We start from the raw sequence: 26,611 nt of genomic DNA, 5'->3' as shown, positions 1-26,611 counted from the left end.
ATTGCTTCTAGATCCTGAGAATGTTGACACCATAGGCTTTTTAGATATCATTGTAGTTTCCTCATATGCAGTCTTGCATATGGAATTAACAGAATGCAGGAGGCCATGAACCCCAAGGCTTGTAATATTTGCCTTGCAGATAGCAGGGGTTTTGTGGCCACTTGTTTGAAGTATGTTGTCAAGTGAATTTGTTTCTCTGGCGTGAGGGAAATCATCTGGGAAGTTGTATTCCAGCTTGCTTCCAGGAATATAATTTGTTGACAGGGTACCAGGTGTGATTTATTTTTGTTTATGGTGTACCCCAGACAAGTTAGCACCCTTTGGACAAAAGCCAGATGATTCAAAAGTATGTCCTGGCTTTCTGCCTGAATTAGACAATCGTCCAGGTATTGGTATATTTGAATATTTCTTTGCCTGCAAAATGCAATGACTGGAGCTAGGCACTTTGTGAATTCCCTGGGCGCAGCAGATAAGCCAAAGGGCAGTGTAGAGAACTGATAGTGCATGTAGCCTGCTTTGAAGCGCAGGTCTCTTCTGCAAAATTCCCTGATTGGGATGTGCAGGTATGCTTCTTTTAAATGTAGTGTTGCCAACCAGGCATCTTTGCTTAGCATAGGAAGCAACTGGTGAAGTTTGGAATCACCAAAAAGGTGTTAGGAGTAGGCAGGTCCAGGATATGATGCCATGAATTGTCTTTTCTGGGTACCAGGAAAAATCTTGAGTAGAAACCTTGTCCCTTTTCCTCTTCTGGTACCAATTGAATAGCCCCTATGCTTAAGAGAGAGAGTACTTGCTTTTGGGCCTCTGCTCACTGATTTGGAGGTAGATCCAACCAACTGCTTGGAGTTGGTAATGTGTGGAAGTGAAATTTGTATCCTTGGGACACAATATTTAAAACCCATTTGTCCTGGGTAATGAGTCCCCAGTTCTTTACATGAAGTGCAGTCTTTCCCCCCAAAGGGGCAGTCAGTTGAGAAGTGCTTGGAAGTTTTAAAAATAAGTCATTGAGGCAGATTACCATATGGGGGAGTTTTATAACTCCCAAATTTGGAAGTGGAGGCCCCCACTGCTTAGTCCTATGCATCCCCTGGGACTGAAGCCTGGGTGCTCTGCTGGATCTGGGTTTGGACTGAGAAGGTCTGGGAGAGGCAGTAAAGGACCAATTCTTAGAAGGCCAATGGCTACTAAATCTTGGAGGTTGTACTTGTAAAAAATCTTTAACAGTTTGCATAGATTTAGCTTTTTCCTCCATCTTTTTAAGCACTTCTTCTGCCTTGTTGCCAAACAGGCGGTCCTGATTTAAGGGAGCATCCAGCAATTTCACTTTAGCATGATCTGGCAAGGATTGCTCCTTAAGCCAAACATGCCTTCGAAGTACAGACCCAGTTACCGCAGCCCTGCAAGATGCCTCTAGCAAATCAAAACCACATTGCAATGTATGTTTACCAACTTGTTCAGCAGAATGCATAAAATCCTGTAAATCCTTATTTTCAGCACAATGCATAAAATCCTGTAAATCCTTATTTTCAGCACAATCAGGAATCAACATAATTTTCTGTTTAAGCAATCCAATAATATGCAGCTGATACTTTAACATATGAAACTGGCAATTCAAGGCCCTAATAGCCAAAGTTGCAGAAGTGTATACCTTCGTACCCCATCTATCCAGCGCCCTGGAGTCTCTATCAGAGGGGGTAGGATTTTTGGCAGTAGTAGCTTTAATGCCCTTGGTTCCCTGCGAAAGTTTCAGGATCCGCAGTAGGATTTTTGAAAAGGAACTTGTGTGAGTCAGGAACCCTGTAATATTTATCAGGTTTACTGGAAGCAGGAGGTAAAGAGTCAGGGGCCATGCTCGATTCCGAAAAGGCATCATCAACAATGTCCAGTACAGGAGGTATAGCTAAAGGCCTGTGCTGGGGCAGGAGTAACAAATCCCTAAGCCTTTTTTTAGAATCAGAGAAATCATGACTTTCCCACAAAAAAACTCCCTGAGAAATCCTCTGGTGGGGGGGGGGGGGACAGAGGGAATAGAGTCCTCAGCATCAGAATGTTCAAAGGTAGATAAGGGTAAATCCTGGTCATCAGAGGAAACAGAAATTTCAGAATCCTGGTCAGAAGTATCCTAAGCAAACTCAGTCCTAGGTCTCGTAGAGGGGGAAGGTTGGCTTCCCCTGATTAAAGTAATAAGGTCTTCAGTCATTCTTATCATTTGTTTTTTTTTTTTAGGCATAGAGGCCTGACCATGTGGTCTGGGCGTCAGTTTTCTAGGCATGGTTCGAGTTTTAGGCCTTGAAGAAGAAGATGGCATCAGTTTAGTATGCAAGTCAGTAGGCCTGAATACACCCTCAGAAACTGGTCTCTGCACAGCGGCTCTGGACCCATCCAAGGTAGAGACATCCACAGGTTCCACAGTTGGAGTATCTCGCAGCATACTGGACTCCGAATGGGTCTCAGTAGAGGCCTGCGAATCTGAAGTAGCGGGTATCAGGGGCTGCGAAAACACCTCACTGAGTACCAGTGAACTGGGCGGCCTGTCTCTGTCTTTAGCTTTGCATTTTTTTGGAATGTCGGTAGTCGGATGGCTTACCGAAGACATATCAGGATAATTGAACCGAGCACCAAAAAATTTAGAAGTGCAAATATACCGACGATGGATAGTTCATGGTTTAAATAAGGCACAAAGCCGACAGCCAGGTACATCGTGGTCAGGGCCTAGGCAGGGAATATAGTACGAATGAAAATCTTTATGAGGTATTTGCTTTCCACAAGAAATGCAATTATTTACTTTTACTGACATCGGTTTAGAGCAAGAAAAAGTTTCCCCAATGGGGTACTTAGCTTTTAGTTGAAGACTTTGGTTCTGAAACTCGAAAATGAAAATTTCAGGAGTCAGCCAACCGGCACTTGCGAACTGCTTCTGCTTCGGGCACCGCACGGCAAGAAAGACTGATGTAATGACGTCGGCTGCATGTTTTATACCTCTGACGTCACGGAAGAAGAGACAGCAACCGACGTAGGACCCAAGACTTTGTTAATCAGGCCGACTGAGGGCTACTGCAAGCAGATAACCCAAATGTAATGACTGCAACAGTGAAACACGAAGAACATCTCTGGTTGTGTAAAACAAAGTTTGCTGTATAATAAATGGTTTGGTAGTCTTCTGTATAAATTATCAAGGGGATGCTGCAGAGCAAACTTATGCCTTATTCACTCTGTCATGCTCTCTCTGGTTAAAAACTGATTTAGATTGTTAGTTTTTTCTTAGGCTAAACTGCATGAAGAACTAGAAAGTTCAAAGCAGCTGCAAAAGAAGCAGCAGCAAAAGGAAGAAATGGAAGAAAAGATCCAAGAAGAAATTCAACGGCTACAAGCCAAATCTGAAGAACAGAACAGGAAGGTAATGGCTGTAATACTAACGTGTGATACTATGGTCGCACATGAATAATTGGTTTTCATTGCACAGTGAATTATACTAGATTATGTGAGCAACAGCATTAGCAATAATGCTGTTTCTGTATAGCTATGTTTTCTATGTTATTGTACTGTGTAAGTAGTCTGATTACAGCACTTTGGTGTGGATTTGATTTGCTGAAACATTTATAGTATCATCAGCAAAAACTTCTTAGTGATTCCTTTGGTGTTATTTTATTTTTATATATAATGACCTGAGTTAAATGTACTTGCCTTGTTATTTCCAGAATGATTAACTTTGAAACCAGCCAGAGTACTGTTTTGCTTGACATGTGGGGTGGGGGGACTTGTTCCGTAGGCATGAGATGTACTGGGTTAGGTACCCAGTAAGTAAGTTAATATCCTTGGTATGAATGCCTGATGAGCCATTACTTCTGCTAGTCTAGGAGGCTGAATAGAGTAGGGACTTTCATGGTTCAAAAAACAAAGCAAAGGTTATTATGAAGAAGATGATAGGACAGTGAGGTCAGTGAGAGGGCTGATAGTTTGTCTAAGTAACTAAAAGACTTGAGTCCAGTGATCTTTTCCATTTTATTTATGAATCTTTGAGTTCTATCAAGTTAAGCAACAGGTTTAGAAAGGTGCATGCAAAAAGTAATATTATATTTAGTGATGGGCTTTATGAGAGATGAGTATAGGAGAACTAAAGCTTCTTTAGCTCTGTTGGAGAGACATGATAGTTAAATGATACTAAGCTGCTAATACAGGTGTCCCTCATGATAGCATAAATTTGAGAGGCGAGTCATTTTTGTGTATTTTTTATTTTTGTTTTACCTACTTGTTGTCTACATTTCAGAGACGATCTGGAAGCAATGCCTAGTTAAAGTGACTTGTTTATAGTCACATAGTAAGCAAATGAAGGTGGCAGGATTCAATCCCTATAGCCTGTGCACAGAAAGCAGTTCATTATCAGTTCAGAGCTCTAGTCTTCTGCTCTAACTGCCACTCACAAAATGTTGCAACTTTATCAAATTATGTAAACAGTTATTATTAACTTCTCCTGTTCAGCAGTATAGCTGGAGCAAGGTGAAGAGAGTAGTCACCCCAAACACTAGATGTCAGATGGTACAATTCCCATGATCAGAGTTCAGAACTGAAGGACTTCTTCAGAGGCAATACCAGCATTAAGAAATGAATGTCAACATTGCATTCTTAGTCAGGAGAGAAGCACTTCAACACTTTGTTTACATGTGTAATATTTAGACTGTAGCAGGCCACTTGCCACAGTATTTTTCCTCCTTGACTCAGAGCATGAGAATTTTTTTTTTTTTGCTCTTTGACTTGAAGGGGTGTCAATTCAATGAGTTACACAGGATGTCAGTATTTCAAAAGAGTACTGTTGTTAGTGGCCTATGACAGAAGGTAGAAAACTGTTGTATACAAATAGCTTAACATTTAGCTTAAGACTATCACTAGTACACCTAGACCTGCAGTAGTCAAACTGTTGTAGAAATAACTGTATGTAGACAAGTAAGCTGACAGTTACACCCAGTTAGTAGCAATTAACAAACTTAGGTAGCCACAAGCCTGGAATATTTGCCACAGTATCAGGGAAATAGATGTCAAAAAGGAGGGGGGAGGGACAATACAAACCCACACAATACACCTCTTGTTATATTTTCACATTTAGAGAAAGTTCCTGAAATTTTTACTTCATATTCTGTCAGTCAGCTAATTTTCTGTCCATTGAATAAGACAAGGTTTTATATTTGGTTTAATAAGTTTATCAATGAAACTTGAATGGCATATTATATTAAAGGCTTTGTCAAAGTCAAAGCAAGCAGTTTTTTCAACAGCGTCTATATCATAACATCGAAGATGCAAAATGTCAAATGCTCACAAGAGCGAAAATGCCAAAACTCGAATTCAGTATTGTGGGGGGCTGTACCCCCCACAACCCCTGCTAAATATATATTCCAACTCCGAGATTGCACTACAGTGACCAAATGGCAAATATCCCAATCTTCACTGTATTGCAATCTCAAAAACGGACCCTCGACATTTCGGCACTTTCGCTGTTGTGCCGTTCGACATTTTTATTTTTTGATAACATGATATAGATCCGTTTGAACACACTAACCCTTATCCATGGCTTCATTGCCTTTTCAAAGAAGATGGCAAGGTTAAAGGAGAACCACGCCCACAGACTGAAAAATATGTTTATTTCATCAAGTCTTGATGTTTTCCTACATTTTAACACTACTTTTGGACTCTATATACTTTTTTAAATATTTTTAAATGTAATTCTGGAGTCTGCCCACATGGGATCCAGCATCTTGACTTTTTTAGTCTACCCTCAGGTATCCCACAATGCAGAATTTTGGCTTTAAAATATTACATCATAGCCCCTAAGCTCCTGTCAATGTATTGACTTTACATATGTTTTCACATATACCCTGCTTTCCTTTAGGCAGTTAGGTTTAATTACCATTTCTTACCAGACTACTTAAAAGACAAACAGGGATAATCACACAAAACAGTATTCTCAGCATATGAACTTTGTCTCCTGCTGTGATCTATCAATCACAGTAGCAAAAGGCTCAAATTTGCCACTTGATAGATAAGACTGGGAGTTGTTTAGGGGGAGGGGTGATGAGTTTAAGGATTACAACTCAAGCATAATAAAAGAATGAAAATTGGCCACTTTAAAAGAAGTAACAGGCACTGAGAATACTGTTCTGTGTGATTATCCCTGTTTGTCTTTTAAAGGGTCACTATGTCGTTTCTAAAATCCCATTTCTGCCTCAGACCGAAGCTGAAAAACTGTCACTCACTTAGCTAATCACCTCCCTTTTTGTGACATCACTCACGACCTTCTAACAATCCCACCCTCGACATTTCTGACGCTTCTGGGTCTGTTTTCACTCCCCTGCCAAAACCAACAGTGCTCATTTCGTTCCGGCACATTTCCTACTCATTGGTTTTAAGAAAAGTAAATATACGTTAGTAAAAAGTAACTCACTAATGTTTAACAGTGATGATACTTCCCTTTGCAAGAGAAACTAAAGGAACATTTTCTGATGTAAAATTGCTCCGACACATTATTTTATATATTGATCATCGCTGTTTTCATTTTCAGACCACTTCCGGTATTTACTCATTGACCTGTGCTTTATTGAACTTTCATACAATTTAAAAGCCCTAGAATTAGAGGCAGAAAGCAATAGACTTGCTGTGTCTCAATCAATAACTAAAAAAAAACAACTGAAACGCTGAGAGACTGTTAACTGCCGTTCCCCGGATTGGGTCCCTGAAAGAGTTTTTTTATGCTCGCTAAGCAGCGCTTTAGCTGTTTTAATGAGTGTAAAATAAAAAAGAAGGAGGGAAAAGTATGTGTGTGTGTGTGTGGTTGTCTGTATGTGTGTAGGACAGTGAGAGAGATTGAATGGGGTAATATTTTACACTCGTTAAGCAGCAGTTTTGCTGTTTGACGAGTGTAAAAAGTAGCTAAAACAGTAAAAAGTGTGTGTATGTGTTGCTATCTGCATGTACGAGTGAATGCCTGTGTAAATGCAGAAGGCAGTGTGTGTGTGCATGTATTTGTGAAAGAGAGAGACTGTGTGAAGAGCGAGTGCTGTTCTTTCACAGTGACGAGGTTTCCGAACCTCTCAAGCACAATAAATATGGACAGCCACAAATAGTGGGAGAACCAAGGAGCAAAAATGGGTCCGGATCTTAAATATTGCTATTATAAACATAGGAAGTTGAGATTGTGACGAGCGAGTGCATTTCCTGGGTAGCAGCAGCAGTGATAATGTTTCTGAACCTCTCAACCTGTTAGGACAACAAATATGGACAGAGCCACAAATAATGGGAGAACCAAGGACCAAAAATGGGTCCGTATCTCAAATATTGCTATTATAAACTTTGAGATTGTGACGAGCAAGTGCATTTCCCTGGCAGCAGCATCAGTGATGAAGGTAAGGAAGCTTTCAACCTGGTACCACAACAAATATGGACAGAGCCGCAAATAATGGGAGCACAAAGGACTAAAAATAGGACCAGATCTTAAATATTGCTCTTATAAACTTAGGAAATTGCTAGAATAACAGGGTTAGCATGCATTTGCTAAAGAATTATATACACAGTACCTCTGACTTCTTGGCAGAATAAATGTAACAGAAAGCCACAAATAACGGGGAAGAAATGACCAAAATATTGCTCTGATAAAGTTAGAAAGTTACTAGACTAACGGTTTCATATCTCTCAAACTCTTACTGCAAGAAATTTGGACAAAGTCTGACAAAATGGGGGATAAAGCCCCCAAAATAGGGACAGATTTTAAGTATTGCTCTTTAAAACTTACAAAGTTGCTAGAATAATAGGATTTGTGTTACATTTTTCTGAAGGATATTAAGTCTGAAACTCAAATGAATGCCATTATTTATTGACTTTACTCCTTAACTCATCCCAGTGATTTGACATAAAAACCCACAATTTTACAAGGAACAGACCAAAAAAATATGAGGCCAAAATCTGAACATTCTGCAAAAATCTGTACAGTTGAGAGGAGTTGCAGAGTTTTCATTAGCATCTATTTTCTGAAGGATATTAGGTCTGAAACTCAAATGTCTGTCAGTGTTTAATGAATCCAATCTGCAGTGATTTGCCAGAAAACTACAAATTTCATGAGTAATGGACCGAACATATTGGCTAAAAACATGGACATTCTGTAAACATCTGGACAGTTGACAGGTATGGGCTGTGCATGCGAGTGAGCTAGTGTCTCCTGGCAGCAACTAGGATGTTATAAGGAGCAGATTGAGGATCCTTCCTTTTATCATTTCATGGACACTGCTGACAAGCAACATTCGCCTGAACTTTAGATGAAAGGTGATGTGTGATGGTGTTATAGGATTCTGTAAGTGCTTTCAAGGAGCTTAAAAAGGTAACAGCTAAATATCAGTCCCATGCAATATCAAGAAGGCACAAGATAGGGACATTTTAAAGGGAAATCATTCAGTATGTGAACACTAACAACAAAGAAATCAGAAATGAAAGATATAAAGTAAAGAAATGAGATGGATAAGTATAAGCAAAGAAGCATAGGAAAAACAGGCACATAAAACAGAAATGCATGCAAGGCACAGGGGTTAATAAGTGAGATTAAAAATGGAGAGAGATATACAAGTAATAACTAAACAGTAATAAAGTAGCAGTGGAGAATGTCTTAAACAGAGTGTCTGGTGTGGGGAGAGGGAAGTATATTAATGAATACTGAATAACAGACAGTTATATTTTAGATGTACATCATGGCTGCAATACTTTATGGGTTATGAGTGTCAGGGTGACAGAGATGAAGTTAAATATTAGTGCTGGAATTCTGCTATCCATTCCACAATGTAAAGCTTGGCTCTAGATGACGTGCAAAATGGGAAAAGGGGGTTGTGGATGGAAAGATTGTGTGTGTGTGTGTGTGTGTGTGTGTGTGTGTGTGTGTGTGTGTGTGTGTGTGTGTGTGTGTGTGTGTGTGTGTGTGTGTGTGTGTGTGTGTGTGTGTGTGTGTGTGTGTGTGTGTGTGTGTGTGTGTGTGTGTGTGTGTGTGTGTGTGTGTGTGTATTATAATGTGTGTGCTTTACTTTATCAAACTCTCACATTACTGAAAACCAAATTGTGGAGACCAAAAGTGCAGTACAGCAAAATGTTACTGTACTGAAGCACACTTCAACGAAAGTTAAAATTAAAAAACTTTAATCTTCATACACATTTTTCAGGGGGGGGGGGGCAAGCCCCTCTGCACCCCCCCATGTGGGTGCTGCACCTTCCACATCCCCTGCAAATTGCATATACCAATTCCAAGATCTCACTACAGTGGGGAAAAGGGTAGATTTCCTTATCCTCACTTTACCGCAATTTACATCAGGAAGCTCCAAGTGCTGCTTAACATGCATACCCAGTAATACTTTACACAGTAAAAAAAAAAACACTACACTTGTAGTTGTACAGGATCCTAGATGTGGTGATTGTTTGTGTGTGCTTGGTGCACTGATGTTTCGCTGTACTGCTCTTTCGGTTTTGTGGTCTCTGCAATTTGGGTTTCGTAAATGTGAAATTTTGATAAAGCAAAGTAGACTTGTATGTGTATATATATATATATATATATATATATATATATATATATATATATATATATGTGTGTGTGTGTGTGTGTGTGTGTGAGTGTATGGCCTGAACTACCTCGACCCCTTCTCTATAACCAACTGATTTTTGCCCATGGAATCCTTCACCAACCTGATAAAACCCCTGCATTCCATAATTTAAAACTTCCACGATCAAACAACAGATCACTCCATTCAAGTAATACATTACTATTACAGGTGTTACAGTCATAAATAAATAACAACAAAGCCAAAAATGCCACTGGTGATTCCCTCCACTCCAGCTTCATAGCTAAAAAATGGAACACTCTGGCCCATAATATAGTATCCCATACTTCCTTGACAAAGTTTAAACAAATGCTAAAACCTCATCTTGTGGATACATGGCTATGCTCCTGCACCACCCCTGGTTAATTCACCCATAATCTCTGAAGCTATTTAACCCATTTGCATTAACTAAATTACCATGAATACTAACCTCAGTATTCCGAGACTTTGATTGCTCCACTCCTGTTCATTCTTCAGTACTATATTGAAGAATGACCAATAATTTCCAGTGTACAATGTTTCTGAAGCATTCTTTGTAAGCCAGACATTTAGCATATCCCTTACAGATAATTCTAAATACTGTATTGTTACCTAAAAGGCATCAACAGGGCCATCCCTGACGACAAAATATAGAACTTTCAAACTGCATTGCTGTCTGACCTGTACCACTCCTCAACTAGATTTTACTTTCCCACTGTCTATATCATTGCAGTACATTGCATCTTATTTGCACTCAATTTTCATCATACTGCATCTGATGGTTTGTTATCACTGTTATGTACATTGTATGTTGTTATTGTCATATACTTTTCATGTTGTAACTTGGATCACTTTTTTATCTGATATTTGTATCTTGTATGTAGAGCTTTTCTCCTCAGGCCTCCGCTGAAAAAAGACCTGTGTCCAGTCGTACTTGGTAATGAAAACTGACTGTCTAAAAGAAAGCAGGGTATACGTGAAATCACATGTAAGGTTAATGCATTGATTGGAGCTTAGGGGCTGTAATGTAATATTTTAAAGCCAAACACTGTAATGTGGATGAAATTAACATGCTTTTTCAGTTTGTGGGTGTAGTTCCCCTTTAAAGAAACAGGCTCTTTCCTTGTCAAAGTCAAACTGGTTCATTTCAAGGGCCAGGAGGATTCCTGCTTTTATATTAATGAGCTTTGATATGATGCATTCAGGAGGCTTACATACGAGACTACACTCTTTCTTTCTTTGAGAACTTGGTGTATTCTGCAATCTATTTCTTTGGGAACTTGCTGTATTCTGCAATCTACTAGCAGCTTTCCTTATGTATCTTATTTGCCTACCTGCCTCAAATACATATCTCTTCTCTTGTTTTCACACATGCTGTTTTGTAACACTGCCATTCTTCTTTGACTCAACCTATTTTCTCTTTTTCCTGAGATGATAGACTCTTAAATAACTCTTCACATCACAGTTTCCCTCTCCCCAGAAAAGCTATCAACCCAAGCCAGTTTTGCTAATTTGTGCATCATATCATAACTGTTCAAAATAAAGGAATATAACTGCTTACCTAAAAAGTAAAAACATTAATCTGATGTTGTCATTTTCATTAATTTCTCAGCTGTTGGGTTCAGATCTGACCCTTGGATCTGACTCAAATGCTTTTTCCAGCTCGTGGAACACTGAAATCTCTTGAACTTCTACCTTACCCATAGTGCCCTAGTGATCTAATATACCTCCGATATTGTTTGCTGCCCTAGCGTACGGATGTGGTCACTGTATACTCTTGAGTATAGCAACTTCTTTTCTAGTGAGATAAGATTATTTATTATAACTATGTATCTTTATAGCTTTAAAAAAAACTTTCACGTTGAATCTGAACCCAACGGTTGAGGAATGAATGAAAATGACAACATCATATTAATGTTTTTGCCCTTTTGGTAATCAGTTATATTCCCTTATTTTGGACAGTTATGATTTGATGCCCACATAAGCAAAACTGGCTTGGGTTGATAGCTTTTCTGAGGAGAGTGAAACTGTGATGTGACGAGTTATTTAGGAGTCTATCATCTCTGGAAGAAGAAGAAGAAGAAGAAGAAATAGGTGAAGAAGAAGAATGTCAGTGTCACCACTGCTTGATAGTGCTTCCTCCCTTTTACCCTTACTTGTGTAGTTTTTGATTACCATTATTGGTATTCCCTATTCTTTGTACCTTTTAATACTGCTTTAATTCCCATTGTTGGTAATCCTCCCTTTCTCCTTCCTAATTATTTAAAAAAACTTTACTTAATATATTTTTCTTTAATATCTTTCCTTCATTTTGCATAGTGTTAAAAAATGTCTGAAAAGCCTTCCAGTTTTAAAAAATGTAAGGCCTGTGGTCATAAAATACTGATGTTAAGTTGTCATTCTCGCCTTCATTCTTGCTGGATGGGTTCGGAGCCGATCCTCGGCTCCGACTCGGCCTATACTATAGCTCGAGAGCTATTTTTACCGGCTCGAGGCAGCCCTATAACCCGCAATACCATGCGCTAACTCCCCAGTTCTCGTTTGCCACTTCGCTGCGAGGTTGTCTTTTTTTACCGGCTCAGGTCAGTAAAGAGAATTTTTCTATTAAACTAATTTTCAGGTAGTTTTTCCACTTAGTTACCCTTGTTTAGGTTCCTACTAATTGTTTTATTCATACAACCCTTTTGTAGCCCTTCTACCCTTCTTTAGTTAATTTTTATCTTTGGGCCTACGGGCTTTACCTTTGTTTCCCCACCCCTTATAGTGTCCGTGTGTGTGGGTTTAGTCAGTTCCCTTAACTTTTCTATTTTTAAGTAGAGTGTGTGTGTGGACTGGCTGCGTTTACTGTTAGGACTATGTCCAAAGACACTAAGGTCTCGGGATTCAAGAAGTGTGACTCGTGCTGTCAGAAAATGTCTCTGACAGACGGTCACACTTCTTGTGTCTATTGCTTAGGGCCTTTACACCTGCAGGACTCTTGTTCCGTCTGTCATGGGTTTAGTTCAAGAGTCCTGCAGGAGAGGCGTAATAAGCTCATCCTAAGGGGCTTGTTAAAGCCCCTTGACTCCCCGTCCAAGTCTTGCTCGGGGAAGTCTTCAAAAACCGCCAAACCCTTGGCTCCAGCTTCTGAGTCGAGGGCTGGCGTTATCGAGATGGCTCCGACATCGGTTCCATCCGGATCCGAGGCGGGCAAAGTGGTATCCGCTCCGAAACCAGCATCGGAGCCGACCACAGCGCGCAAGCGCTCTAAATCCCCCTCACTAGATTCCATCCGATCGGCTCCGAGATCCCCTCTTCTATCGGAGCAGAGTCATAGGACTCACTCATCTAGGTCATCCAGGCTCTCCGACCACGACATTGAGAGGGTGGTCAGTAGGCTCATAAAATCTCAGGCACTAGCCCAAATGCTCCAAAGCCCATCTCACCAGACTGTGGCTCCTTCGGTACCACTATCGATTCCTCCTCCGACTCACCTCTCGAGTTCGGAGCCGGAGTTTGTCGGAACCGTAACCTTGCCCACGTCGGAGCCGATACTCCCACCTTCAGCTCTGGTGTCGTTGGCTCCAACCTCTTCATTGGTTCCGTCCATGGAGAGGTCCAGGCGCCGGGACTCCATTGTCGGCTCCGAGGGGGCGAGTGGCATCGGACCCTTGTCCGACCCCGCTCTCCCTCTCGGAGCTTCGGCTCTGGTTAGTTCGGCCCCGACATCATTCTCGGAGCCTTCTCTGTTGGTGCCGGGGGTGGTTCGGGTCTCTTCGGAGCCGGGACTACCTTTGGTACTTGATAGGGGAGCCTTCAAGGTGATGAGGAGCATGCTGGACCCAGTGTCCACTCCAAGGTTAAGTTCTGCAGCTCCTCCCTCTACAGTGCCTGTTACGGTCTCTGGCCATCCTCCTACATCTGACAGCAGAGATCCAAAGCATAGGGTACCCCCTTTGGGTGTCTCCTCCTCTTCCGAGGGCTCCCCTGAAGTTTCAGGGGAACCCGCTAGGAAAAGAAAGTGCAAGAGGAAGCACATAGACTCCCCCGAGTCTATCACGTCGGACACTGACTTGGATGAGTCAGAGGGTTCCCCCAGATCCCCCTCTGAGGATGTCTCTTTTTCAGACATCCTAGATATCTAAAACAGAGGGGAAATTGGTCCACTCTCAAACCTTCCGAGGATGAGTCGGTTTACCTTGACGCTTTTGGATCTCGCCCTTCCACCTCCTGGGTGTCTCCCCCTTTCGACCCACTAATGGAGGTAGTGGCTAGAAAGACGTGGGCAGCTCCTGATTCAATGGAACCTACCCCTAGGAGGCCTTCTAAATTTATTTCTGCACCAGAGGACAAATCCTTTCTCACCAAAGGTGTTTCAGTTGATGCTATGGTGGTAGCAGCAGCCACTAAGAAGGAATTGGCTGATCCTTCTGTACCTGTTCATCCTCCTAACAAAGAGTCCAGGACCATGGACAGGTACGGCAAGCGGACATTTGCTTCAGCGACCTTTACTATGCAATCCCTGAACTATTTATGTCATTTCACCCGCCTTCAGAGAGACTTGCTCAAAGAACTGGGTGAAACGGTACAGGATCCTTCTGCTGCGGGGTATCAGGACAAGATAAACTCCCAGCTGGCCACCCTGAACTCCATTGTTAACTCCTCCATGCGACTTATCTCTTACGCAGCCGATGGAGCGAGTAGGGCTGCTGGCACAGGTGTTGCGTTGAGACGTCACTCTTGGATGCGACTCTGTAACTTTGCCAATCCGTTTAAGGCGTCCTTCACCAACACCCCCTTTGATGGTTCAGAATTGTTTGGACCTCAGGTGAAGAATACCCTCACCAGATGCGAGCAAGATGGTAAGACTCTCTCTGCCGTGGGAGTCCATTTTTCCACACCTTCTAGACCTTATCCTAAGGGACAGAGGGGTGGAAAGATGTGTGGTTCCGCAAACCACAGGGAGTTGTGCCTGCCGCACGTGGTGAATTTCCCCCCAGAGGCAGAGAGCGGAATAATAACAGAAGCTGCCCCAGGGGCAGAGGGGGTCCACAGAACCAGGGTTCCAGGGAATCTTTCCCTGACCAACCCTTTCAGCATCCCTGAGAAGCTGCCCAACTGTCTGCCTTCGGAGGCAGTCGGGGGAAGATTATCTCTGTACCCGGAAGCCTGGCAATCCCTCTCCCAAGACACATGGGTACAGAAGATCATATCCGAGGGTTACAAAATTCCCTTCACTTCCCCTCCAGTACAACTGCCAAGACCCCTACCAGACGTACCACCCGCACAAAGGGGTCAGGCACAGCTAGAAATAAAAAAGCTGTTAGAAAAAAAGAGTCATCCAGGCAGTCCCAGCAGATCAGCTAGGATCTGGAATCTACTCCAGATTCTTTTGGTACCAAAAAAAGACTGAAGACTGGAGACCCATTTTAGACCTCAGCAGATTGAACAACTCTGTACAAAAGACAAAATTTCGGATGGTAACTCTGCAGTCCATTCTACCCTTTTTGGGCAGAGACAACTGGATGTGCTCCTTAGACCTCCAGGACGCGTACTATCATATAAAGATACACAGGCGCTCCAGGAGGTTTCTCCACTTCCGGCTGGGAGCCAGTCATTATCAATTCAGAACCCTGCCCTTTGGTCTCACTACAGCCCCCCGGGTGTTCACCAAATGCTTGGCAGTGGTCATGGCTCACCTGAGACAAAAAGGATTCCAGGTGTTTCCATATCTAGATGACTGGCTCATTTCCGCTACCACCAAACAGCATCTTATAATGGCCAGGGATTACACCATTCAACTTTGCAACAATCTAGGTATTTCTATAAATTTTGCAAAATCCTCCTTGTCGCCTTATCAATGTATAAACTTTATAGGCGCCGTATTAAACACCACAGAAATGTCTGCAACATGACCACCTCAGAGAGTGACAGACATAAGGCGGAATGTGCAGTCCCTGTTTCAGTCCAACAGAGTTCAAGTCAAGCTAGTATTGAAAGCGTTAGGCCTCATGGCAGCGGCAATTCTTCTACTCCCATTAGCCTGCTTCCACATGAGGCTCCTCCAGTGGATGCTGTTGTCTCAGTGGTCCTTTCAACAGCTCCCAGTGACTCACAACATCTTGATAACCCCATCATGCAAGAATCATCTCTCCTGCTGGATGGTTTCCCCTCAGCTTTTTTAGGGCAGACCCTTTGCCCCCCCCCCAGTTGCCACGGTGACAACGGATGCCTCCCTGATCGGGTGGGGGGGGAATTATCAGGGCAGGACGGTCCAGGGCACATGGCAACAATCAGAACGCCACCTGCACATAAATGTCCTGGAGATGAGGGCGGTGCTTTTGACGTTGCAAGCCCTTCAGAGCTCTCTTCCCACAGGGACTATAGCAATTCAAACGGACAATATGTCTGTGGTGTGGTACATAAACAAGCAGGGCGGAACAAAGTCCTACCCCCTATGTCGAGAAGCACTCAGACTTTGGCAATGGCCGATTTCCTCTCAACGGTTTCTGATAGCAACGCACATCCCCGGGAAGTCCAACGTCATAGCGGACAGATTGAGCAGAACTATCCTCATGCCTCACGAGTGGTCTCTAAATCAAGCGGTAGCAGACAGAATATTTCAGAGGTGGGGCCAGCCTTGCTGCGATCTATTCGCAACTCCTCAAAACAGCAAGTGCCTCGACTTCTTCACACTCTTTCCTCTACCAGGTCATCCCCCCAGAGACGCTCTTGTTCACGATTGGCCCCGGGGTCTTCTATATGTCTTTCCACCTTTACCATTGATCCCGAAATTAATTCAGAAAGCAACCACATTGAGATCCAAAATGATCCTCATTGCTCCGTTTTGGCCTCGACAAGTATGGTTTCCGTTCCTGCACAGTTACCTACTGGAACAGCCTTGGCACCTGGAACCCCTTCCAGATCTGTTGACCCATCTCACGGGCAAGCTGCATCAGTCTCTTCATTCCCTCAATCTCACAGCTTGGTTGCTCCACTTCCAGCCATAGCCAGGCTTCCCCTTATTTCTCCTCCTGTTCGTGATATCATTCTGGCTTCCCATAAGTCCAATACTAGGAAGATGTATGCAAGTAAATGGAAGCGTTTTTCACACTGGGCACAAGCTAGGTCCTTAGATCCTTTCCATGCACCCATTCATAAGGTTCTAGACTTTCTGGCGGAGCTTTTTCATTCAGGGTCATCGTCAGCCACTATCAGGGTACAATTAGTGGCCATTGCTAATTTTCATGTTGGGCTCTCAGAAGCAAATATTATGTCCCACAAACTCTGTAAAGCCTTCCTCAAGGGCATCTTTTTGCTTAGACCTCCAGTTAAGGATCTACCCCCACAATGGGATTTGAATTTAGTTCTAACCTCATTGATTCTGCCTCCTTTTGAACCTGCAGCTTCTTGCTCCCTCAAGCTTCTTTCTTGGAAAACTCTGTTTTTAGTAGCCATAACATCTGCCAGAAGGGTATCGGAACTTCAAGCCTTGTCTGTCCGTCCCCCTTATTTGGTCTTTCACAAAGACAGGGTAACTCTCAGAACAAACCCTTCCTTCCTACCGAAAGTGTCCTCTGAAGCAAATCTAAACCACTCCATTGACTTGCCTGTCTTCTTCCCAGACTATTCCAACAGGGCTGAACAGAAATTACATTCATTAGATGTTCATCGCCAACTACGGTATTATCTAGACAGGACAAAACAATTCAGAAAGTCAGACCAGCTCTTTCTCTCTTATGCTGCAGGAAAGAAAGGGCTGCCGGTATCAAAGGTTACTCTTTCCAGATGGTTGACATCTATTATTACCTTTGTTTATGAGTTGAGACACAGGCAACTTCCGTCTAGGCCTAAGGCTCATTCAACCAGGGCACTATCAACATCAACGGCCTTTCAAGCAAGGTTACCATTAGATGCCATATGTGCAGCAGCTACATGGGCTTCCAAATATACCTTTATTGCCCATTACAAACTTGATATAGCCTCCAGAAATAGAGCTGACTTTGGTTCCACTGTACTCAGGAGTCTGTTCCATTGAGCCACCCAGGACTAAGGTGCTAGGGACACTGTCCCATCCAGCAAGAATGAAAGCGAGAATGACAACTTAACATTAAGAAGATATGTTCTTACCATAACGTTCCATGTTAGTTGTCTTCTTCTTGCCTTCTTCCTTGCGTCCCTCCCTCCTGCCCCCTAGCCTGGACAGACTTGAGGTCTCTGAGTCCTTCCATTTCTGGAGATACAACATGTTACGGTTTCCCCGTATCCTTAGTGTTACTAGCAGGGAGTCCGTACTTGCAAATGAGGATTATAATAATATATTTATACTATGTCTTAGCTTCCAAATGAGATCTGGGGAGTTAGCGCATGGTATTGTGGGTTATAGGGCTGCCTCGAGCCGGTAAAAATAGCTCTCGAGCTATAGTATAGGCCGAGTCCATCCAGCAAGAAAGAAGGCGAGAAGAAGACAACTAACATGGAACGTTATGGTAAGAACATAACTTCTTATTATTGGATGTGCATTCAAAATGTTTATATTGTTTAGGTTCTGCCTATCATGACTGTCACTGTGATATTTGCAAGGCCTTTAACCCTAGAGCTTGGAAAGTAAATATATAAGAGGTCTGCTCCTTTACAAGTCTTTGTCAACATCATCTGGGGCTCATATCCCAAAGAAATATGATAAAAAGGATTCTAGAAATTGCTCCCCAGATCTAGCCACATCTTCAGCTCTGAGTTCAGAACCTCCTAGCAAAATTTCTAAACATTTGGATCCAACCCCTTCAGATCTGAAGTCTAGACATGAAAAATCACCTAGGATCCATTCACCGTAGTTATATTCGGATCCAATCTCCTCTAGACTACTTCCCCCCCACTTCTTAGAGTGGTTTCTGAAGCATCCGAAGCATCACCATTCCAGACCATTGTTGACAGCATATTCTACATGTTATTCCAGAAATCTGACTGAAGCTGATGTGAACAGGATGATAAGGCAGTTTGTCTTGGTGCAGATTCAGATGGGGGTTCTTCCAGCTCTGACCCCATTGGGTCCAGAGACCATTTTTAGTACCCCACCATTATTGCCTCCTTCTCTGATCTGACCATTGGTTTCAGAGCCATCAGATACAAAGATTCTGGAGTTGTCCACATCGGATTTGAAGATTCTAGTATCTTCATCTCTGGTGGAGTTTCTGAGTGGACCTGCATCAAGCACTTTGGAGTCGGATGACTCTTGAAACCATAGCATTGGCACTGGATCCAGAGAGTTGGAGTCAACTCCAAATTTGTTGGAGCCATCTTTGCCACTTCAGAGCTTCAGCATTAGATAGCTTGGCTTCAAATCTCTCCTCAAGTAGCCTGCCTTCGGGGTGGAGGGAGCCTGCGGTCTGTAAGCATGTCTTTTTGGAGCCATTGGTCTCCTTCTCTCTGAAGCTTTATGCTTTTGAGGTAGTGGAAAGAACTTCCTCTGTTCCCAGAGTTCAGATTTATCGTCCCCCTTCATCTCTGACTACCCAACTCCATTTGTCTATGAATGTAGAGCCTCAACCAACTGTGTGACTGGGACAGCTAGCCAAGGTTAGTCACCAGGATACCGAGCAGGGTATACTAATTTCTTCTGATATTTCTCTGGAGCATCCCACTGAAGAAGTTCTCAGGAATAAAAAGTGCAAAAGATGGCACTTAGACTGTCTACAAGAGTCTGTCACAGAAGATACTGACTTTGATGAGGTGAGAAGGGTCCCCAAGAACACCAGCCAATGATGTTTCATTTGGAGACATCCTAGACATACTCGGAGGCTCTGAGTAAAAATTTACCTAAACAGCAGAGGCCTCCAAAGCAGACACCCAAACAACTGCTACCTCAAGACACCCCACAAGCAACACATAAACCACAAAAGCAGTGTGCAAAGCAGTCACAGCCCTTAAGGCCAAATACAACACTAAACATACTTGTCATAGGTGACTCCATAGTCAGACACACTGACGTCCCACTCATCAGGCTGAACAAGGAGAGGGTCACAGTAAGCTGCCTATCGGGCACTAGAATCCGCCACATAACACAAGCACTCGGGTCACTCCACGGCAAGTACAAATATGACACAGTCATTGTCCATGCTGGTGTGAACGACCTGAGACGTACCTCCCTGGACTACATGAAAAGAGACATAGAGGAGCTCTCTGATTATGTAGCCCAGGCAGGTATGACCCTAACCCTGAGCAGTATCCTTCCTTCACCAAGAATGATGCCACAATATAGAGACAAGATGATCAGCTTTAACAATTGGCTTAATGTCTGGTGTCATTCAAAGGGGATCCAGTGTCTGTCTGCCTGGGATGACATGCTTGACAAGCCACGCTGCTTTGCAAGGGATGGCTTGCACCTGTCACCCCTGGGATTCCGGATATTGGCTAAGGCTCTTGCCACCCCATAGTGCCTTTTTTAGGCAAGGCTCAAATTCTAAACCTACCACCCTAGAAAACAAAAATGGGAAGAAACTGAGGGTAATGCTGCTCAATGCCAGAAGTCTAAATCTCAAAATGCACGCACTCGAGGCCCTTCTCAGTATGGAGAACATCGATGTCTGTGCTGTAACTGAAACCTGGTTCAAGGCTCCTGAGAGCACCCCGGCACTATTAGGTTTTACCTCATATCATGCGTTCCGGCCCCAAAACCCGGACCACACCACAAAAGGAGGGGGTGTATCCATATTCATAAAGGATACCCACACCTCCAGGTTGGTGGCAACGCACAAAGCGGAAACCATCCAGGTGCAACTAACCATAGGCAAAACTGCTCTACAAATTGTAGCATGCTACAGGCCACCCTCTCAAACTCAGGAACCCCACACAGCCTTCCTGAAGACACTGGAGGGTATAAATGTATCTCCAAACACCATCATATTGGGTGACTTCAACTACCCGAATATAGACTGGGAACATTACTCAAGCCCTAACTTTCTAGCCCAACGGTTCCTGGAGTTCATAAATTCAAATGCCATGGAACAGCTAGTCACTGTTCCCACGAGAGGAGAAAATATACTAGATCTCATTGTCACAAACATGGGGACAAAATGCTCCACACCGGAAGTATATCCCTCATTGGTGAGATCTGATCATAAACTAATCTCACTGGAAATCCACATCCCGCCCCCACCCCAAACAAAAAAGACCATAGTGAAGAACTTCTCTAAAATAAACTTCACACTACTCAAGACTGGTGTGGTATCCTTCAAGGCCCCTGAGCCAGTGGAAACCACAACCCAAGCTGCGGAAGCCCTTACAAATGCCTTCTATGAACACCTCCAGGACTGTATGGATCAGGCAATCCCAAATAAAACCAAGACTCTTTCCACAAAGGGCAAACGTCCAGTCTGGTGGACCCCAGCCATTAACAAACTTTACAATAAGAGGAGAAAGCTATTACATGATAGAACAAAATCCATAAAAGGGAAGTCACCCCTGATCATTATTAGTAAAAAAATACGAGCACTCATAAAATCAACTAAGGCCAATTTTGAGAGAAAAATTTCCATGGATTCAAAGGATAATCATACGGCCTTTTTCAGCTATGTTAGGAACCTGGGTGGAAACTCCCAGATATGCTCCGAATTAGTCCAAAATGATACAAAAATCACTGAACCCACAGACATTGCCAACATACTGGCAGACAGGTTCAGTGCAAACTTCACCCCCCTCTCCCCCCCTAAAGGAGAGATAACTATCCCAGCCGAGTGTAGCCTCCCGGACATCTCAAATGCGCAGGTGAAAGCTGCACTCTCTAAAGCTAAAAACACAGCATCAATGGGACCGGATGGTGTCCCCGGCTGTGTGCTACACGAGCTAAATGAGGAATTAAACCCGCACATAAGGCAGCTGTTTAATCTCAGCCTTACCACAGGATACGTGCCCAAGGAGTGGCGTACGGCAACTGTAGTCCCACTCCACAAAGGCAGCGCCTCTACGGACCCTGGTAATTACCGCCCCATAAGCTTAACAAGTCTAGTCTGCAAAGCTATGGAGAGGATCATAATGGAGCTCATAAACAAAGATATAGGGTACTTGCAGACATTGGACCCGACCCAGTTTGGCTTTGTCAAGGGAAGATCATGCCTTTTGAACTTGGTCGACTTCTTCGAAACAGTCACCAAGGCCATTGATGAGGGAAAGGCAGTCCATATAGCCTACCTTGACCTTGCAAAGGCTTTCGACACAATACCCCACTCGGGTATTGTAGAAAAACTTACCAGCTTAAATGTAAACCCATATGTCACAAGATGGGTTGCAAACTGGCTTAAGGACAGAACCCACAGGGTTAGAGTTGCTGGCGCTGTGTCAGACTCCAAGCCGGTCACAAGTGGTGTCCCACAGGGCTCGGTCCTTGGCCCCTATTGTTTGGCATCTACTTCTCAGAAGTACAGGCCAACATAGGAGGACTTTGGCTGACAAAGTTTGCAGACGACTGCAAACTGGGCCATAGTGGAAAGTGCATCAGACACGGATATCCTTCAGAAGGGACTCACGGAAACAGATAGCTGGTGCCAGAGCCATGGCCTGAAGTTAAACGCCAAAAAATGTATAGTCATACCCTTCGGGAAAAACAAGGTAACCCCAAGCTACCATATAGGTGGCAATCCACTAAGCACAGAAGAGGTTATCAGGGACCTGGGGACCCAGGTTGACAGTGGCCTTTCTTTTGACACTCACATTGCTAAAGTGGTTATAAAGACCTTCTACACTGCCCACCTGATCATGAAGGGATTCACATCCAGATCTAGTGAGGTTATTGTTCCCCTGTACTCTTCACTTATCAGACCAATGATCGAGTACAATGCCCCATTCGGGATGTATCTCACCCGACATCTGCAGCAATTGGAGAGACCCCAAAAGTTCCTCACCAAAAGGATAAAGGGACTCCAAAATCTGTCATATGCTGCCAGATTGAAGAAACTCCAGCTCTATTCAGTCGCATACCGTCTGCTCAGAGGTGACATGTGCCTGACATACAAGGCCATGTCCAACCCGGAATTAATGGACATGCTCCACCTCAAAAAATCCAAATCCACCAAAACCACTAGAGCAAGCGACTTAAACCTTAGCACGGATATAAATAGGACGTGCTGGAGGGATAGATTTATCACTCAGAGACTCCCTATGCTGTGGAATAAAATCCCGGTCCATGTGAGGCAGAGCACCTCGCTGACTCTGTTCAAGAGAAATCTAGACCTGTGGATGGGAGATCGTAGGTTTACCCCAGGAATCATCTCTGTGTCACTGCTGGACAGAGGCACAACAAACTAATGGGCACAGTATTTTTTCATATAAGGGGTGGCGTAAGCCACAAAAATTTGGGCTAGGCTTATAAATGCCTTAGGGCAGATAGCCTAGTATAAACCTATGAACCTATGAACCTAGATCTTCTTAAGCAAAGGGGTGGTTGATCTCCTGACAACTCTTCCAGAAAAGAGTTGGTATTCCTGGAGGTTTTTGGAGCTAGCTCATTTACATCTTGTGTGACTCCACTCACTGATGAGCTCATTGATTTGGTCTCTTGATGGGTGTGAAAGGAGTGTGACACCATCAAGCTGATCCCTAAGGGAGCAGATAGGATCCTAGCACCACCAGAGGACAGAGTATTGGAGCAAGGGAGTACCAGTTGATGCCATGGTCATGACAGCAGCCACAAAGAAGTAACTAGTGGAGCATAGTTCCTCTGTCTACCCCCCTAACAGGGAGTCTATGGTGCTTGGCACATTTTGAAAGCATGTCTATGCTTCTGCAACATTTGCCCTTCAGTCATTGAAACTTACCAAATCCCTTACTGGGACCATATCCTCCAAGGCAGAGACCTCTATTGCCTCGCAGTTCATAGGTTCATTATTAGGCTAATGGTCCTAACGCCTTTACAAGCCTAGCCATGTAGTACCCCAGTTGACCATAGTTGGGTGGTCATTGTCAGCAGAGCAATTTTATGATCAGCACCATCTGCCTCTGTCCATGAGGGACACAGGTGCTACCCCCTGCGTGAATTTACAGTTCCCCATCCAGTTGTCAAGTTTGCACTTAAATAGGGTCATAGGTTCATAGGTGTTTACTAGGCTAACATCCACAAGGCACTTTTTAAGCCTAGCCATGCATCCCAAATCTCTGACAAGTTCTGATACCCTTGATAAGTGTAAGCATGGGCCTGGGAGATTTACCATTTACAGGTTACGTGTGTCCATTAGAGACATAGGTGCCAAACCAGGGATGAATTTCCGGTTTCCCATCCAGTTGTCCAAGTTGCACTTGAATTGGGTTAGGGAGGAATTCTGCTTCACATGGATGGAATCTGGATCTGCTTCCATAGACTGGGTAGTCTCTGGGGTACATACCTATCTCTCCAGCAGGTCCTATTTATATCACAGGTAAGGTTTAAGTCTTTAGAACAGGTAATTCTGGTGCTGTTTGTTTTGTGGCTATGCAGGAGGTCCATCAGAGTGGGGTATGACAATGCCCTGTATGCCAGGCATAGATCTCCCCTCAAAAGCCTGTAGGAGACAGAATACAGGGATAGGGCTTTGAGGCGGTCTGCATAGGACATTTTACTTACGCCCTGTATTCTTTTAGTGAGGAACCACTGTGGAAGCTCTGCTTTACGTGAAGTGAGAGCTTTTTCCACAGGAGTGGTAATCTCTGAAAGATATATCTGTCTCTCCAACATGTTTTGTTGGCTAATAATCCACAGAACTAGGAAATACAGCACCCAAATAACTAAACTAAAAACACAACAAAACGGGCATCTCTAAAGGAAGTTCCACACACAAAACTGAGTTAAAAAACTTACTTTATTGAACAGACTTGAAACACATAAATCCATTAACATATTCACTGTGTTTTCATCCACGAAGTAAGACTTCCTTAGATATAACACCACGGTATAAGATAGACCTTTATATATACGAACCACCAATAATTCAATTCACTAATAAATCAACTTAATCAATGTAATACTATAAATTGAAGCCATACCATACCATTTAAAAACTACGTATATATAAAAAAATATATAAAATATATAAAATGTATATATAAATATTCTAACAATGTAAACAACCTGTCCAATTATAATTTGAAAAAATATTTAAGTTTAAAAAGTATGTTGTTGTTGTTGTTGTTGTGACTTTCAGCTTTTAGGGGTCGCCACAGCGGAACTCAGGTCCGCTAATGATTGGCAGTTGATTTTTACGTACTGAGTTGCCAGCCCTGACGCACAACCTTCAACGAAGGCACACCCATTCACACATGTCTCCACGCAGAAGACGGTCTAACTGAGAGTCGAACTGGATGGCGTCTTACTGTGAGGCGACAACACTACTGCAGCACCACCACCGCGGATATTTAAGTTTAAAAAGTATAAAATACAAAATTCAACAAGTTAAAGTTGGCACATTAAAATGCATCGTCTCTGGCTCCCTCAAATGGTCAAACTTTTAATTATGTCTAAATAATACATTAAAATTTGTTTGTTTGTTTGTGTCTTTCGGCTTTTCCCGGTTAGGGGTCGCCACAGCGGAACTCCGGTCCGTTAATGATTGGCAGCAGATTTTTACATGCTGAGTTGCCGGCCCTGATGCACAACCTTCAACGAAGGTACGCCCATTCATGCATGTCTCAACACAGAAGACGCTTTAGCTGAGAATCGAACAGAACAACTTCTTACTGTGAGGCGACAATGCTACCACAGCACCACCACTGCAGTCTCTAAATAATACATTAAAATAATGCTTTAAAATAATAGATATGTATGTTTTGTTGGCTACCCTTCAATCCATTTCTAACTCATCTGAGAGGCTTATCTCCCATGCAGCTGAAGGTACATCATGGGTGACAGGATAAGGCATTTCCATCAGGAAGCATGCCTGGATGTGCTTGAATGACTATGCAGAACCCTTCAAATATTCCTTTGTCAATGCTCCCTTTGACAGTAGTTCCTTATTTGGCCCCAAAGTTAAAGACACACTCTCTAGGTGTGAGCAGAAAGGGAAGACCCTCTCTGCTTTGGGCATATATTTTTTGACCCCTCAACAGAACTTTTCTAGGAACTAATGAGGTGGACAAAAAATGTAGTTCATAAAATCCCAGGGTCCCTTCCAAGATCCACATGGAGACAGTTTTCCTAGGGGCAGAGGGGGACTCTAATGGAAGATGCCATCCTTGCAGCAAAGGTGGCCCACATAACTAGGGATCTAGAGATATTTTCTCTGACAGATCCTACCAGCATTCCTGAAAGCTGTCCATCTCAGGAGGCAGTCAGGGGTCATCTATCCCTGCACCAGAGAGCCCTGCTAGAAATTACAAAAGATTCATGGGTGCAGAGGATAGTATCCAGAGGTTATATAATACCATTTTCCCATCCATCCCCACTAGTATCAAAATAAATCCCCAATGTTAAACCCAATCAGAGGGAAGCAGCAGGACTAGAAATACAAAAGCTGCTAGTAAAAAGAGTCATCCAGGAGGTCCTCTCCAGACCAGAAAGAGTCCAGAATCTACTCAAGATTCTTTTTAGTGCCAAAGAAAACGGGACTGGAGGCTAATTTTGGTCTAAATCAGTCAGTTCAATACACAAAGTTCCAGATGGTCAATGTTCAGTCCATCCTGTCTTTTCTGCACAAGGATGCCTGGATGTGCCTGACATATCTTCAGGATGTGTACTATCCTATCAAAATGAACAGATGATCCAGGAAATATTTATGCTTTCAGCTGGAAGCCAGTCATTACCAATACAGAGTTTTGCACTTTGGCGTCACCACAGCCCCCAGGGTGTTTACCAAGTGTATGGCAGTAGTGGCAGCTCACTTGAGACTGTAGGTATTCTGGGTGTTTCCATATCTAGATGACTGGCTCATAACCACTTTGATCATGCATCAACTGATTCTAACTCGAGATTACATTATAGGTAAGGGAGGAGCTTGAGAGTTTTCAGTGTTCCATGCTTTGGAAAAAGCACCTGAGTTAGATCCGAGGGTCAGATCCAAACCCATCAGTTGAGGAAG

The 26,611-nt window shown here is 43.2% G+C and overlaps 1 protein-coding gene across 1 annotated transcript in view; it reads left to right on the top strand.

Moving 5' to 3' along the window:
• Positions 1–26,611, top strand: part of FHAD1 (forkhead associated phosphopeptide binding domain 1) — a gene marked incomplete at its 5' end in the record, with an annotated part of 2,130,934 nt that overhangs the window by 661,569 nt on the left and 1,442,754 nt on the right. The window contains one exon of the mRNA XM_044060429.1: positions 3,266–3,397. Within this exon, the coding sequence (XP_043916364.1) occupies positions 3,266–3,397 (132 nt within the window). The remainder of the gene's footprint in view (positions 1–3,265; positions 3,398–26,611) is intronic.

Source organism: Protopterus annectens, chromosome 2.part0 (genome assembly GCF_019279795.1).
Source record: "Protopterus annectens isolate FY-2018-M chromosome 2.part0, PAN1.0, whole genome shotgun sequence".
Classification (NCBI taxonomy): Eukaryota; Metazoa; Chordata; order Ceratodontiformes; family Protopteridae; genus Protopterus; species Protopterus annectens.
The sequence above is the reverse complement of the archived record's forward strand: the minus strand, read 5'-3'. Positions and strand labels throughout refer to the sequence as shown.